Source organism: Tamandua tetradactyla, chromosome 16 (assembly GCF_023851605.1).
Source record: "Tamandua tetradactyla isolate mTamTet1 chromosome 16, mTamTet1.pri, whole genome shotgun sequence".
Classification (NCBI taxonomy): Eukaryota; Metazoa; Chordata; class Mammalia; order Pilosa; family Myrmecophagidae; genus Tamandua; species Tamandua tetradactyla.
In genome coordinates, this window is record NC_135342.1 from 32,636,990 (window position 1) to 32,654,531 (window position 17,542).

The window sequence follows — 17,542 nt, forward strand, 5'->3', positions numbered from 1 at the left end:
TGTAATTGCAAACAGAGGGGAATGACTCGAGCCAAAGGCAGGGATTCACCCATAGGGCCTTGGGCTGTGTGGGAAATAGGAAATGCTACTGTAAGCCTTCAGTTGTCTTAACGTGTTCAGAGTGAGGAAATATCTTAATTTTATTTTTAATGCCATCATTTTCCCTTTTTCCTTTTTTTTCTGATGATTTTCTGCCTCCTTCCCTTCTTCTACCACTTTCTTGTATCCATTAACCCCTAGTTTTTCTAATCTTTGTTTCTTTCCCTACTAACCTCTGACATAAAGTATTAATTTTTGGCATTTCCCCCCCCTTTTTAAAGTGTTCCTTCTGGCTACAAAAACTTCCAATTACGTTTTTAAAGTAAAAGAAGTTAAAAGCAACTGCTGCCTGGGGTTAGCAGGATGGAAACTTTTAATTGCTTGAAGCCATACTTCAAAAAGAGAAAACTCAATTTTTAAAGAGTGGAAGTTTATCCATAAAATACATTGTGTTGAAAAAAATGATTCTGTGGATTCTCTAGGCTGTTGAGTCAAACCTTAGTTCAGTTGTTGTATGTATTTATTTACATAATATTCTTCTGATACATATATCTGATATTTTCAATCTAAATATGAGTGAAGAGAAGTTTGTGGGCATCTGGATCCTTTTTAAAATCTGTTTTCAGTAACTTTAATTTTGAGAGTCTCATCTTTATTAGCTAAAGAACTTCTATAAAGTTCTTATGTACATATCCTCTTATGCACTATTTCATACAAAGGAATATGTGACTGTACTTCAAACTTCTCTTTTTAAGCAATTTTTCTTATTCCTTAATTTAACTTATAATTTAAATTATAAGTTAATTTAAAATATACTCCCTAGAAAACATGCGTGTATTCTGAGAAAAATCACAGAGAGGATTGATGGTTATGTGATTCAGAGTCCAATTTTACATGGACCTTTCTGTGCAGGTTTCCAGGGTATCATGAACATTCTTGATTGCAAAGAGAGATGATCTGCTACATCCCCCTTCTTCCCTTTTGGCTCGGGGCTATGCTAGCCAGGAATTTCTAGCTACTCCTTTAATTCAGTTCTTGGAAGCTCCAGTCAAACAATTAGAGCTGACCAGCAACATAGAAAAGAGAGTAGTGACTTCTGAAAAAATCAGATTTTTTTTTCATTTTCATCATAAATCCAAGGAAATATTCAAAGAAGTAAAAAATGAACAATGAACCCTAATTTAAATTTTATATTTAATACTGGTCATGACCAGTATTAAAGAAAAATCCTCAGTGGGATTGTTGAAAATGCAAAGAGCATTGTAAATGACAAAGTGGAGGTAAGTATTGTTTCATGATTATGCGTGTGTCTGTGTATGTTGCCTGTATGCACACACACATACACAGGCTGGAAGTTGATGTAAAATGTATTTCCTACCAGGGATTGCTGTCAAAGAAATTTGATAAACACTCTGGCTTGTGTGTTAAGTCCTCCCCATTGCATGGGACTTCTGTATTTACTGTGAAAGCCCCACTTCTGATCTCTCGTTTGCTAGTCCTACTGCCTGGGTGCTTTTGAGAAGCACTGCCATCTTTTCCTAATTTTCTTATCGGTGCTAACATTACCACTGTTTTCTTTAGCTGAGTCTGCAGCACCAAGTCATCCACTTCTCTCCAGGTCCATATCCACCCTTTCCAGTTAAGCCACTGTCATCCCTCACCTGGGTGACTGCCCTCTCAATCCATTCTCACCCAGAAGCCTGAGAATTCTTTTTAAAGTGCACATCAGACCACTCCACTGCTTTCTTCTTGTTTCCATTTGCCTTTTATACCTTTGACCATCCCTCATTTTTTACCCTTTATTCCTGTGTGTCTCTTTTATATACCAGATGGTTGGGTCTTGCTTTGTGAGCCAAATTGGACATCCTTTTCTTTTAATACATTAGTTAATCCTCCTAATGGGCTTAAGGCCCATTCATATTATATGACTATTTCATTGGGTCTCAATTCTGTCATATTATTTTATAATTACTATGTGTGGTATATTTGCAGTGTTTCTTTTTTACTTGATATTTCCTTTGTTCTTTTATTGTCTGAATTTATTTAGCTATTTAGGGAGGTTTATATTTTTGTTTTAGTAATTATTTTTGTCTTAAACTTTAAAAAATATGCCATTATGATACTATGTTCTTAATATGTCGTTTTGTCTATTTTTATTGGCGTTCTCTAACTTACACCTATGTCCTAAATAGCCAACAGTGAATATATGCCATTTTCCTCTTTCCCTTTTTTGCCATTCTTGTTTTTCTTAATTGCATCATCGCTATTTTTTCAGAACATATAGGTTTTTATTGAGGTATAATTACATACTTTAAAATCACAGACCAAATGAGTATAATTCAAAGAGTTTTAACAAATAGTTTCACCTGTGAACTAAAACGCATTAGAGAAGGAGAATATTGGCACCACCCTAGAAAATTCCCTTGGGCTCTCTTCTATTCTTTTTCCCTCCCTGTAGAAGAACCACTATTCTGATTTCTATCCCCATAGTTAGTTTTTTTTCCTCTCGAGCATCATAAAGTACACAGTTTTTACTCTTTTATGTCTGTTTTTTACTGTGCATAATGCTTTTGAGATTCATCCATATTCCTCTGAGTCAGTAATTTGTTCCTTTTTATTGCTGAGTGGTATTCCATTGTGTGGATATACCACAAGGTGATTACCCATTATCCTATTGATGAATATTTTGATGTTTTTCAGTTCTTGACTACTGTGAATAAAGCTGTTATAAACATTCTTGTTCAATTTTTTATATGGATATATCCTCTCATTTCTCCTGGGTAAATACCTGGGAGAAGAATTGTTGTCTTATAGGATAAATATATATTTATCCTATTTTTTGAGAAACAGTCAAATATTTTCTCAAAGTGATTGTTCCATTTTGTACTCTCAGTAGTCATACATGACTACTGAGAAACATTTGATGGTGCCAGTCTTTTAAATTTTAACCCTTCTTGTGTGTGGATAGTGGTATCTTATGGGGGCTTGAAATTGCATTTCTCTGATGACTTACGAACTTTGAGACCCAATAACTAATGACATTGAGCATTTTTGAAATGTGTTTATTGGCCATTCATTTTCCTCCTTTATGAAATGTCAGTACAGATCTTTTGCCCATTTAAAAAATTGTATTGTTTTTATTTGTATTATTGACTTGTGGAAGTCTAATATATTCTGAATAAATGTGTTGTGAATATTTTCTCACAGTCTTTGACTTGCCTTTGAACTTTTTATTTTATGATTAGTACTTTTTTGTTCTGTCTCAGAAATCTAGGCTCTCTTTGAGTTGCAAAGATACTGTTCCATGTTTTCTTCTAAGAGCTTTATAGTTTAACTTTCACATTTAGGTCTGTAAGCTATCTTTTTTTTTGCATGCCAGGCTCTGGGAATTGAACATGGGTCTCTGGCATAGCAAGTGAGAATTCTGCCACTGAGCCACTATTGCACCACCCTGTAAGCCATCTTGAATTCATTTTTGTGAATGGTGTGAGGTAATAAAGTTTAGCTTTTTCCATATGCCAGTTAGTTGGTCATTGCCACTTGTTGAGATTTTCCTTTCCCCATAGAATTACATTGAGGTCTTTGTCAAACGCTTTTTTTTTTCTAAGTGAATTTTTATTGGGAAGGGAAGTTATCAACCTAAACAGCAGCATATGAAGAGTGAATAAGGAAACTCCCTGGTGTCACAGAAATACATGACCTCCATGCTATATTATGTAGGGGGCATTTCAATTTGTGACCCCCACAGCCCAGAAATGTCAATTGCTTTTCCATTAATCTAATACTTCTGGATTCCTACTAAAAAGAAATAGGAATACATTAAGAATTGGAAAAGTTGCTTATTGAAAGGAAATCTGAAGAAAAATAAGGGAGAGAATGTAGAAATTAAGAAGTTATATAGAATACTCTTCAATTGTAATAACTACATTTTTATATCTTCATAGTAATACCAAACACAGTCACTTGTAGAACTGGTTCAGATTACTCAAATACCAGATTCATTTCAGTCCTCTACATAAGTGTCTGGAAGTTACTTATGTTTATATGAAATGAAGCTATTAATACTTTTCTACAGCAGTTCTGCACACCAGGAAGGCCAAGACAAACACAAATCAAGGAATGGAGTTTTCCCAAAGCTGCAGTGTGAAAAGACTATAAACAGTTGATTCCATACACATGAATGGGTTTCTCTGCTATACGAAATCCAAGTGGAATAAGGAATGGAGATGCGTAAAAAAGGTTTCTCGAGGGGAAGATGGATGACTCCCTGTATGCATTTAGTTTTCAGCCCCTTCTGCTGCATCGCATTCTTCTCCTGCACTGTCTGATGTCCATAATGTTAGGCTGTTTCTAAACAACCGCACGATGAGGGTGCTGTCTTCGTATGAGTCTTCATTCAGTGTGTCAAGTTCTGCAATGGCCTCATTGAAAGCCGTTTTAGCCAGTGTACAGGTAAGCTCTGGGTTATTAAGGTTATTAAGGATCTCCTAGTAAAATACAGAAAAGTTAAGAGCCAGCCCCACGCGGATTGGGTGTGTGGGCTGCATCTCTTTTTTGCTTATATCAAATGCTTCTTGGTAACCTCCTTGGGAATTATCTATCATTTGTTTTCGATCATCACCACATGTCACTTCAGCAAGGTACCAGAAGTAATCTCCCTTCATTTTCAGATAGAAGACCTTACTTTCTGGATTAGTTGCATTGGCTATTAAATACTTATCCAACAATTCCATGACTGTGGTGCAGAAGGATCTCAGTTCCGACTCCACTTTCTCCCGATAGTCCTTAATCAGCTGCAACTTCTTGTTGGAGGTGTCAGTTTTCTGCTTGATGCTGGAGATGACCCTCCAGGCGGGCTGGTGGCCCCCAACCACGTTCTTGTAGGCCACCGAGAGCAGACTGCACTCCTCCTTGGACAGCTCGGCCCCCTGCTCAGTCATGGCCTTCATGCAGGTGGCCGTGTTGTCGTAGCACTAGGCCAGCTTCACCTTCTGGATGAGCTCCGTCTTCTCCATGGCTCATGGGGCTGGGGGCAGTGTGCAGGGCTAGGGGGGCGACGAGCCTGGCAGAGAGTGCATGAGGCTTTGAGGGCTGCGAGGAGCGACCCAGGTCAGGAAGTGGCCTCCTCGACAGCCTTTCCCTGCCTCCGCCCCACCACTTGGATCCACTCTGGGCTTGAGTGAAGGACCCTCCCATCTCCTTTTTTTTTGTTATGTGTGGGTCTATTTCTGGAACTTCTGTTCTTTCCATTGATCTATTTGTTTATATTTATGTTAGTGCCATACTGTCTTGATTACTGAAGCTTTATAGTAGGTCTAAAATCAAATTATGTAGTGTACTTTCTTCTACCATTTTGCCTTTTGGATTTTATATGTCATATTTAATTTTTCTTCTTTTTACCTTTACTGATAGTCTTCATTTCTACGCTCTTCTCCACACCTCTCTCTTCTGTCTTTTCGTATCTGCCTCCAGCGCTCCCTTTAGTATTTCTTGCAGAGCCGGTCTCTTGGTTGCAGATTCTCTCAGTGATTTTTTTTTTGTCTGAAAATGTTTTAATTTCTCCCTCATTTTTGAAGGACAATTTTGTTGTATATAGAATTCTTGGTTGGCAGTTTTTCTCTTTTGGTAAGTTAAATATATCATCCCACTGTCTCCTCGCCTCCATGGTTTCTGCTGAGAAATAAGGCACATAGCCTTATTGGGTTTCCCTTGTATGTGATAGATTGCTTTTCTCTTGCTGCTTTCAAGATTCTCTCTTTCTCTTTGATCTCTGACATTCTGATTAGTAAATGTCTTGGAGTACGTCTATTTGGATATATTCTCTTTGGGGTACACTGCACTTCTTGGATCTGTAATTTTAAGTCTTTCATACGAGTTGGGAAATTTTCAGTGGTAATTTCCTCTGTTAGTTTTTCTCCTCCTTTTCCCTTCTCTTCTCCTTCTGGGACACCCACAACATGTATATTCCTGTGCTTCATGTTGTCATTCAATTCCCTGAGTCCCTGCTCATAGTTTTCCATTCTTTTCCCTATATTTTATTTTTCTTGTTGGATTTCAAATGTTCTGTCTTCCAGTTCACTAATCCTATCTTCTGCCTCTTGAAATCTGACATTGTAGGTTTCCATTGTTTTTTTCATCTCTTCTACTGTGCCTTTCATTTTCATAAGTTTGGTGATTTATTTTTTCAGACTTTTGATTTCTTTTTTGTTCATTCCTTGCCTTCTTTATATCCTCCCTCAATTCATTGATGTGATTTTTGATGAGGTTTTCCATGTCTGTTCGAACATTCTGAATTAATTGTTTGAACTCCTGTATATCATTTGAATTATTGGTTTGTTCCTTTGATTGGGCTATATCTTCAATTTTCCTAGTGTGATTCGTTATTTTTTGCTGGTGCCTAGGCATTTAATTACCTTAATTAGTTTATTCTTGAGATTGTTTTCACTTCTTTTACCTAGGATTTTCTTGCTGGATGACTTTGTTGTCTATCTGTTCTTTGACATTCAGTACAGCTTATTCTGGACCACTAGCTTAGTTTTGTTTAACAGGGCAGAATTTTTCAGTTCTTGTTTTCTTGTTTCTTACCCTGCCTGTGTGGTGCCCTTTCCCCCGCCACCCTTAGGAGGGTCTCCTTAGGTATTACAGACCCCAGCCAGATTTTCCCAGACCAAACTGGCCTCCTGTCAGGAGGAAAGAGTCACCTGCATTAGTTTTCCCTGAGAGTGAGATCCAGCAGATTGAAAGACTTTACTGTGAAATCTCTGGACTCTGTTTTTCCTATCCTGCCTAGTATGTGGCGCTTGTCTGCCTGCAGGTCCCACCAGCATAAAGTGATGTGGTACCTTTAACTTCAGCAGACTCTCCCGCTGGGGGTGTGGTGGAGACTGAGGAGAGGTTGTAGCTGGCTTTAATTGCTTCAAATTTCCAAACCCTGGGGTCTGAATTTCTTGAGGGAGGGAATCCACCTGAGCTGGGTCCCACCCCTCTCCTGGGGAAGGCACAGGCTCCAGACAAGTCCTCAAACAAGCTTATTTCTGCCTATGCCTGGGGCAGTTGCAGTTTGAGAAGCCTTGCAGCTGTATCCAAAGGTAGTCCAGCCTTTGTAGAAACACAACCACAAGAAAAAAAAAAAAAGAAAGAGAAAAATCCTTCTCAGAGCAGGACCCCCATTCCTCAGGTTTGCCAATCAAGAGAATAAATTGGTATTTTGCTTTGTGTACCTTTGGATCCTATATGCCCCTTCCTTTCCTTCACAGCCCAGACCCTTTCAAGTATTATGTGTTATCCAATCCAAAAAACCTCTATTTCTTTTTCCATCAGCCCTGCCCACTCTGCACTGGGGCAAAAATCAGCAACCTCTGCTTTGACCAGGTTCAGCTGAGCTGGGGGCCTATTTTTAGTAGTCAGAATTTGTGAATTAATTTCACAGTTGAAACTTAGTTGCACTCAGCCCCTGCTGCTGGTCAAGTCCTTTTCCTTTCCCCTCTGGGAAGAAACCTGTGGAGGAGGGTCGCTGGCTGCCATGGCTTGGGGAACTCATGGTTCTGGGGAGACTTGCAGCCATTCCACCTGGTCCAGACTGGGGTATGCTGTGTGTCCGGTCACTGACATGGCCCCAGGAGTTGTTTTGTACTGTTCCTGGCTATTTAGTAGCTGTTCTTAAGGACGAACTAAATCCCACACCTTGCTAAGCTGCCATCTTGGCTCTCTCCCTCTCAAATTATGTAGTGTAAATCAGTCAATGTCATTCTTTTTCAAGATTTTTTTGGTTATTCCAGGGCTGTTGTATTTCCATGAAATGTTTGGTATCAACTTGTCAAAATCAACAAACTGAAACTTATGGAATTTTAATTGGAATGTCATTGAGTCTGTCAATTAATTTGGGGAATCTGACAATATTGCATCTTCCAGCACATGAGCAAGGTGTATATCTCCATTTGTGTAGGTCTTTAATATCTCTCAACAATGTTTGGTAGTTTTCAGTGTAGGTTTCTTGTATATATCTTGTTGAAAGTGTTCCTAGATATTTTATGCTTTTGATATGTTTGGAAATTGAATTGATTTTAAAATTTTATCTTCCAATTGTTTGTTGATAATATGTAGAAATACAATTGAATTTTGAATATCGACCTTGTATCTTGAGACCATTCTCAGTTGACTTATTATAGCTATTGATGTTTTTGTAGATTTGTTTGCATCTGTTAGTGTGCACAGTCATTTCATTTACAAGACAGTTTTACCTCTTTCCCAATCTTTACTCCTTTTTCTTGCCTATTCTGTTGGCTAACATCCCTAGTATAATATTATATAGACATGGTGAGAGTACATCCTTGACTTTCAAAACTTTGACTGTGTCATCCCATGTCTTCTGGCTCCTATTTTTTCTGATGAAGTTATCTATTAATCATGTCCTTGTACTATTTTATATAATGTACTATTTTTCTTTTGCCACTCTCAATGTTTTCTCTTATTTTTTGCTTTCTGCAGTTTGACAGTGGTATGCCTAGGTTTGGTTTTCTTTTTATTTATCTTGATTATGATTTGTTAATATTTTTGGATCTGTAAGTTTATGTTTTTACCCCTAATTTAGGAGCTTTTAGCCAGTATTTCTTTAGGTTTTTTTTTTTTTTTTTGCCACCTCTTCTTTCTCCTGGAATTAAATTAAATGCATTTTGGACTCCTTGAGTTTGCCCTACAGGTCTTGGAGATTCTGTTTATTTTTCTCCACTTTTTTTTATCTCTGATTTTCAGATTGTATATTTTCTACTGATATGTGTTCAAATTTAGTGATCCTTATAGAAAACATATCCTTAGGTCTTGTGGTCTTATTTTTTATGTATTTTGACAATGTCTATCTTTTAGTTGGTGCATTTATACCATTCACATTTAACCTGATTATTGGTATAGATGGGTTAATATCTACCATAGTTGAAGCTGTTTTCTATTTGTTGCATTTGTTATCTTTTTCCTCTTTTTTGTCTTCCCTGATTGTAATTGAGCATTTTTATAAAATTCCATTTTATCTCCTCTTTTAGTGCATCAATTATCCTTTTTAAAAAACATCTTTATAGTTGCTCTAGAATTCACAATATATATTTTTAAATAGTCTGAGTCCACCAGCATACTATTTCACATATCATTCCAGGTACTTTGTAACAGAATATTACCAATTCTTCCCTTCCATCCATTGTGACATTTCACTTATCCATATGCTATAATTACCCTGTGCATGGTTGCTTTAAACAGTTATGTTTTAGATCAATTAAAAGAAGAAAAATAAAATATTTTATTTTCCCTTCATTAATTCCTTCTCTAATGTTCTTCCTTTCTTTATAGATTCAGTTTCTACTTGTATCATTTTCCTTCTGCCTGAAAAACTTTTAATATTTCTTCAGGCAGGTCTACTGGTGATGAATTCCCTGTTTTGTTTGTCTGAGAAAGTATTTCTGCTTCGCTTTTATCTGGATATAGAATTCTTGGTTGATGGATTTTTTCTTGCAGTGCTTTAAATATTTCACTTCAGTTTTCCTTGTTTGCATGGTGTTTGACAAGAAGTCCACCCTAGTTCTTATTCTTATTTCTTTTTTGATAAGGTGTCCCTATTTCTTCTAACTTCGTTCAAGATTTTCTCTTTGTCTTTTTAGTTTTCTGCAATTTGAATATGATGTGTGCTGGTCTTTGTTGAGTGGGTGGGTATTTATTCTGCTTGGTGTTTTCTGACCTTTCTTGATCTGTGGTTTGATATCTGTCAATTTTGGGATGTTCTTGATCATTCTTACTTCAAATATTTCATCTGTTCTATTCTGTTTCTTTTTTCTTTGGTATTCCAATTGTGCATAGGTTATACCCTTCAAGTTGTCTTAGATGATCTGTTCTTTTTTTTTTTTTTCTTTTTCCTTTTGCATTTCAGTGTGGGAAGTTTCTATTACTCTATCTTTAAGTTCACTGATTCCTCCCTTGACTGCATCACTTCTATTAATAAGCCCATAAAAGTCATTATTCAATTCTGTTACATTGTTTTGATTTCTGGAATTTCCCTTTGATTCTTTCTTACAGTTTCTATTTCTCTGCTTACTTTAACCATCTCTTCTTGCATATCTTCTGTTTTTTCCATTAGATGTTAGTCATAGTTATTGAAATTTCCTGTCTGATAATTCCAACATCTATGTCATATATTAGTCTGGTTCTCTTGATTGCTTTATCTCTTTTTTTCATGTAGTTTTTTTTTTTTTTTAACGGAAGGTGTGAATTTACAGAAAAATCATACATAAAATACAGGACTTCCTGTATTTCTTTCTGTAGTCTTTTTTTTTTTTTTTAAAACCAGCCTGTTCTTTTTGTGTTCACTTATCCCTTACTTTCACTCTCTAGATACTGAGGTCTGGACATTTTCTTGGGAATCAATTCCTCCTTGGTCATGAAGTCACCAGAGGCTTTCTTGAGACCCCCCAAGTACTCTGTGACTCCTGACAAATTTCAGGCAGTGTTCTTGAGTGGAGACAGAGGAAAGCAAGTGAATCATTGAGTTAGGAGTTTTTGCTTCAGGCTAGTGTTAAATTATAAACTCAAGAATTCAAGTCCAATCTTGGAATATCCTGGGTACTTCTCCAGGTGAATTGCACTTATGGCATTTTTTTTTTGTCCAAAGGAATGAGTAGAATTTCATAATTTTACTTGTTACATGAAGTAAAATTTGTAATATTTCTTTTCAGAATTTCAAAGTGCAATTTAGGACAGAAAGTTGGAAATAATGAAAAAAATGATAACATTATGGACTTTATTTGGGAGTTGGCCAGAATTAAAGATTTTGGGAATAAAAAGAGGATCCATTCATATACTTTTAGGAAGTATTGATAGGTACTTATGGCATCATGATATTTTCCTGGTGAATTGTTGATAAGTAATTACTAGTTTTATCTTTAATAAGGCATTTTGCCTTAAGTCCCATTTTGTCTTATGTTATATTAGTTTTATATGGGTGAGTATTTGCATGATATTTCTTTTTCTGGCCCTCTACTTTTCATTTCTCCTTTGTGTACTTAGGTGCATATCTATATTTTTTGCTCATAGCCTTTAGTTTTTTTTAAATACAGCTTTAGATTTACAGGAAAATTGGAAAGATAGTGTAGAACGCTCCCATGTTTCCTGCACCCAGCCTCCCTTTTATTAATATTTTATGTTAGTATGGTGCATTTGTTACAATTAATGAACCAGTGTTGGTATGTATTATTAACCAAAGTCCATACTGCCTTTGCTGCATCCCACAAGTTCTGATATATTGTGTTTTCATTTTCATTCATTTCCAGATATTTACTAATTTCTCTTGACAATTTCTTCTTTCACCCACCGATAGTCTAAAAATATGTTCTTTAATCACCATGTATTTGTAAAAGTTCTGGTTTGGTGATTATTAATTTCCAACTTAATACTGTTGTGGTCAGAGAAAGTGTTTTGAATAATTTCAATTTTATTAAATTTATAAAGGCCTGATTTTGTGTCCCATCATATGATCTATCCTGGAGAAAGTTCCGTGAGCACTAGCAAAGAATGTATATCCTGGTGTTTTAGGGTGTAATGATCTATATATATAACAATTAGGTCTAATTCATTTATCACATTGATTGAATTCTTTATTTCCTTATTGGCTCTCTGTCTGGTTGTTCCATTGATAGAGGAGAGTGGTGTATTGAAATTTCCCATTATTGTTGTTGATATGTCATTTGCTCCCTTGAATTAGCCAATATTTGCCTCATGTACTTTGGAGCTCCTTGATTGGGAGTTTAAGCATTTATGATTGTTATTTCTTCTTGGTGACTTGTCCTTTTTATTAGTATATAGTGCCCTTCCTTGTCTCTTATGACATCTTTACATTTAAAGTCAATTTTATCTGATATTAATATAGTTACCTCTGCTTTCTTTTAGTTGGAGCTTGCAGAAAACGTCTTTTTCCATCTTTTCACTTTCATTCTATTTATATCTATTCTAGTTTGCTAGCTGCTGGAATACAGTATACCAGGAACAGAATGGCTTTTAAAAAGGGGAATTTAATAAGTTGCTAGTTTACAGTTCTAAGACTGAGAAAATGTCCCAATTAGAACAAGTCTAGAAATGCCCAATCAAAGGTATCCAGGGAAAGATACCTTAGTTCAAGAAGGCTGATGAAGTTCAGGGTTTCTTTCTGAAGTGCAAGGGCACATGGCGAACACAGTCAGAGTTTCTCTCTCATCTAGAAAGGCACATGGTGAACACTGCATCATTGCTAGCTTTCTCTCCTGGCTTCCTGTTTCATGAAGCTCCCTGGGAGGCATTTTCCTTCTACATCTCCAGAGGTCACTGGCTAGTGGGCTCTCTGCTTCTCGTGGCTATGTCGTTCTGCTCTGCTCTCTCTGAATATCTCTCATTCTCCAAAATGTTTTCTTTTTTATAGGACTACAGAAACTTATCAAGACCCACCCAAATGGGTGGAGACACGCCTTCACTTAATCCATTTTAACAACCACTCTTGATCACTCAAGATTACATCAAGATCATATCAAAATGTGACTCTCTGAGTCATATCTCCAGGGAGATGATCTAATTACAGTTTCAAACATACAGTACTGAATAGGGATTAGAAGTAACAGTTGCCTTTACAAAATGGGACTAGGATTAAAACATGGTTTTTCTAGGGTACATACATCCTTTCAAACCAACCCAATATCCTTAGGTCTGAGATGAGTCTTTTTTAAGCAGTATATAGATGGATCATATTTTTAAATCCCCTTTGCTAATCTGTGTCTTTTAATTGGTGAGTTTAGTCCATTAACATTCAGAATTATTATTGTAAAAGCAGTTCTTGAATCTACCATCTTATCCTTTAGTTTTTATTTATCAGATCTATATATTATTTTCCTTCTCTTATAATCCTTTAAGTTACTCTTACTATTACTCTTCAATTCTGTACTCTCCTTCAGACCTCCCTCCCCTGTCTGTTTTTTTTTTTTTTCACTTGACAGGATTTCCAGTAGTGTTTCTTGTAGGGCAGTCTTTTGCTGACAAATTCTCTTAGCCTTTTTCAGTGAAGATTTCAATCTATTCCTCAATTTTGAAGGACAGCTTAGAGGATAAAGAATTCTTAGCTGGAAATTATTCTCGTTCAGAACCTTAAATATATCATACCACTGCCTTCTCATGTCCATGGTGGCTGTTGAGTAGTCTGAGCTCAGTCTTACATAGTTTTCTCTATAAATAGCGAATCACTTTTCCTTTGCTGCTTTTATGACTTTTTGATTCTCTTCAATATTTGACATTCTGAGTAGTACATGTCTTAGAGCACTTTATAAGAGTTGGGAACTGTTTTAATATAAGCTGACGGAATGTGATATACCAGAAATGTAATGGCTTTTCAAAAGGGAATTTAATAAGTTAAGTTTATAGTTCTAAGGAAGTGGAAGTGTCCAAATTAAGGCACTATCAAGAGGTTCCCTTTGCTTAGGAAAGGCCGATGGGTCAGGAACACCTTTGTCAGCTGGGAAGTCACATGGCTGGCATTTGCTGATCCCTTTGCTCCTGGGGTCCTTTGCTTTCAGCCTCTGTTCCTGTGGGGTTTCCTCACTTTGCTTCTGGGTTCACTTTCATCTCTTGGCTTCCCTTGGCTGTCTCCATGAGGCTTCTGTCATTTCTGAGGTTTCTACAAAATATTTCTTCTTTTAAAGGATTTCAGTAAATGAATCAAGACCCACCCTGAATGAGCAGCATTAAATCTCCATCTAATCAGAAGGCTACACCCACAATTGGGCACGTCACCTCTGTGTGGAGATAATTTAATCAAAAGTTTCCACTTACAATATTGAATCAGGATTAAAAGAAATGGTTGCCTCCCCAAGGTTGAATCAGGATTAAAACTTGGCTTTTTCGGGGTGCACATTACTTTCATACTGGCACAGGAAGTTTTTCCCCATTATTTCTTCAACTAACCATCCTATCTCTTTACTCTTCTATTTCCTTCTGGGACACCAGTAATTCTTACATTTATGTGCTTCATCTTACCTGTCATTTCCCTGAGCTCTAGTTCCATTTTTCCATCTTTCTTGCCATTTGTTTTTTTATATTTTCAAGTTCCATTCTATCTTCTCATTCACTTATTCTTTCTTCTGCCTCTTCAAATCTGCTGTTGTATGTCTCTAGTACACTTTTAATTTGGTCTACAGTGTCTTTCATTTCTATGAGATCGCCTATTTTTCTATTTTTTCTTTTAAATTGAAATTATGCTCTTCCAGTGTTTCTTTAATATCTTTTATATTGCTATGAATAACCTTGATTAGTTATTCCAGATTCTGTGTCCCCTCTAGTGATTTAATTAGCTCATTTGACTGGGCCATATCTACATGAGTCTTAACATGCTTTATGATTTTCTATTGCACACTGGGCATCTAATAAGGTTATTTTGTAAGTTAATTTCCTCATGCATTTATGGTTTTGTACTTAGATTTGCATTGACAATCGCCTTTTAGATTTGGTTTGTCAGTCTTCTTCCCACGAACCAAGTCCCAGATCTCATGTGGTGATTGCAGTTCTCCTTAAATCTCTTTTGAGAGCTGGGCAGACGGGCAATTTGTCAGACTGCACTTTTCACTTCTTCCCAGCAGATGGCACTCTTGAGCCATCGCTTCCCTTCAGGCCCATCTGTCCCTGACTGCAGTTGTTGGCTAAATTAATCAGACAGCCAGTGTTATTCCAGCCAAGGCCCACCCCTTGCATGCCTAATGATTCTGGTGGCCCCCAAACTCTCGCTTGGGATCAGCTTGGGCTGGGGGACCAGGTATTTCAACTTCCCTTGCCCACACAGCCAATCCAGAAATATCTGGTGGGTAGTTGCATCATAGTTTGGCATATTCGTAAGCCTCATTTCTCTATCTGCCATATGCTTGAGGTCTCCAGGCCTCTGTGGGGGTAGGGAAGTGATATTGGAACACAAAACAATTCCCTCTTGCTGACCAGTTGTTGGATTGGCAGCATTCTGTGTTTCTCCCTTCTCCCTGGGGGAAGTCCCCATAGTCTCTACCAAAATAAACCAGGTTCCTACAGCAGCCGGTCCCAGGGGTGGGGAGCAGACACGGTACTCTGGCTAATTGGTCTTTGTATGCAAGGAAAGCAAGTCTGTTAGCTTCCAGGTTCCCCCTGGGAACTCCTGGCTTGCAGAGCCATAAGGAAAAATGTCTCTATTCAGCTGCAGAGGAGGCTGGAATCATGGCAGAGCTCACTCACCCCATTCTTTCTAATCTAATATCTCTACTTTTTCCTTCAGGATCTCCCTACATAGAGATGAAGATCCGCCTTCATCATTCAGACCCTGGAACTACTGTCCCAGTCATTCTTCATTTTTTCTCATGTTGTTGCATGGAGCCAGGGTGAACTCAGCCTTTCCTATTCTGCTATCCTGCTGAAAGTTACCAGATGCTTTTTAATGGGCTCTGGTCCATGGTAGTTTTTTTTTTTTTAGGTGCATGGTCCGGGAATCAAACCTAGGACTCCCACATGGAAGGTGAGCATTCTATCACTGAATCACCCAGGCACCCTCTCCATGGTAGATTTTAAGATTATATTCTTATATTTGATATTCTCCAGTTTTACTAGGATATGTTGATGGATTTGTTTTCTTCTCCTACTCAACAATAAGAACTCGTAGCTTCTTTAATGCTGGAAAAATTTCAGCTATTATATTTTAAATATAATCTTGTCCCCTCTTTCTGAGTTCTTAATTTGTAGCATTCCTATTAGATACATGTTGGACCTTATCATTCTGTTTTTATATATACTAATCACTTTTCGTACTCTCCATGCCTTTGTCTCTGTCTCCCATATTCTGGGTAATTTTTGCATATGTTTTCCAGTTTGTTTATTCTCACTCCAACTTTGTCTAATCTATTTAATCTAACCATCAACTTTTAAATTTTAATGATTATCATTTCTAGAAGTTTGATTTGTTTCCTTAAAAGTCTACCTCTTCTTTTCTTAAAATAAGCCTCCTCCATCGCTTCTTGGCCTTTTGGTTAAGATCAAGTGTAGTATCTGTTCTTATCAGTTTAATATCTGATACATCCTCTATCCGAGGACAGTATATTAAATGGATTTTTGGAGCAGGGAGATGGAATAGGAGCTTGCTCCGTCCAATCCATGCATCGACCTGGTATTGCAGTACTTCCAGGAACGGTGCACCCCCTCCTCAATTGCAGTGTGAACTGACAGACTTAATTTTTCCTTGCTCTTCTGCTTTGCTTCTTTTCTTTACCAGACCGGGATGTCTACAGCTCTCTTCGTGTTTTTCCCCCTGAGCTGCTTGTATGGTCGTTTCTTCTTCGTCTCTTTCTTTCTTTTGTACTGACACGTCCTTTATTTGTGGCGATGGCCAACCCAGGTTTTGCTCAAGTGATAAATAAATGCTAGGAAGTAAGTCTTGTGTGAGTACTTTACTTGTGCTGCATGCAGGCCCTTTGTTCCATACTTCCTCCAACCTGCGAGAGACCTTCTCCTTGTCGCCATGAACTGCGCCAGCTGCTCCTGGCTCACTCTCTCTGTTCTCTCCTAGGTCTTACGCTTCCTGGTGGTTGTAGCCCCCGTTGTTACTAGCGTCATACTCTCCGTTCACCTTCTGCCTTACCTGCCACCTTCCTCTGTCTTCACTCACCCTCCATGTACCATGTTCTTTACCTCTCTCTCTCTAAAAAAAAAGAAATAAAAAAGGCCTCCTTTTTAAAAGTCTCGTTAAATATTTTTATCAATATTTATTTCATAGAGTCTTTTGAAAATATCTTATCACTACTTCTTGGTCTACTTATTCTCCCTTTGGTGACTTCCATTTTTGTGGACTCTATTCTTTTTTTTTCTCACTGTGAGTTCATCTTCAATAGGAGTTGTATAGTTTCAGATAATTTGGAAGTTTCAGCATTTATTTCTATAAACATTTTTTTCTATCTACAGCCTTCCTTTCAATTGCACGTGTCAGACCATGTAATATTGTCTGATGAGGTCACAAAGGCTCTATTAGTTTTTGAGAGAGTTCTCTTATTCCTCTGTGATTCAGTTTGGACAGTTTTTACTACCTTGTCTTTAAGTTTACCAGTCCTTTCTTCTGTAATAATTAGTCTGCTCTTTAGCCCACTCAGTGAATTTTCCTATTCAGATATTGTATTTTTCATCTCTTGCTGTTCTATTTGATTCCTTTAAAATGTCTCTGTTTTTATCTTCATTGTGATTAAATCCTTGAACATATTTATAACATTGTATTGAAGTCTTTGTTTGCTTATTTCATCCTCTCCATAATTTGTGGGTCTACTTCTATTGACTGAATCTTCTCTTGGTTGTAGCTCATATTTTTCTGTTTCTTTACATTTCTACTAAGCTTTTATTGCATGCTAGATGAGGTAAATGTTACTTTGCTTAGTGTCTAGAGTTTATTTTCCTTTAATTCTGTGTTGAAGTTGATTTGTGGATTTAATTTGATCCTATTAAGGCTTTTTCTAAA

General features: G+C 37.1%; 1 protein-coding gene, 1 non-coding gene and 1 pseudogene across 2 annotated transcripts in view; 2 read left to right on the top strand and 1 right to left on the bottom strand.

Moving 5' to 3' along the window:
- LOC143658412 (uncharacterized) overlaps window positions 1–17,542 on the top strand; it is a 180,724-nt gene that overhangs the window by 38,455 nt on the left and 124,727 nt on the right. Inside the window, exons 3-4 of the mRNA XM_077130485.1 lie at window positions 15,326–15,428; window positions 15,521–15,562. Coding sequence (XP_076986600.1) covers window positions 15,326–15,428; window positions 15,521–15,562 — 145 coding nt within the window. The remainder of the gene's footprint in view (window positions 1–15,325; window positions 15,429–15,520; window positions 15,563–17,542) is intronic.
- LOC143660246 (14-3-3 protein theta pseudogene) lies at window positions 4,049–5,054 on the bottom strand (annotated as a pseudogene).
- LOC143660457 (U2 spliceosomal RNA) lies at window positions 16,051–16,241 on the top strand. The gene has a single exon (XR_013164056.1). It is a non-coding gene; the product is annotated as a U2 spliceosomal RNA (small nuclear RNA).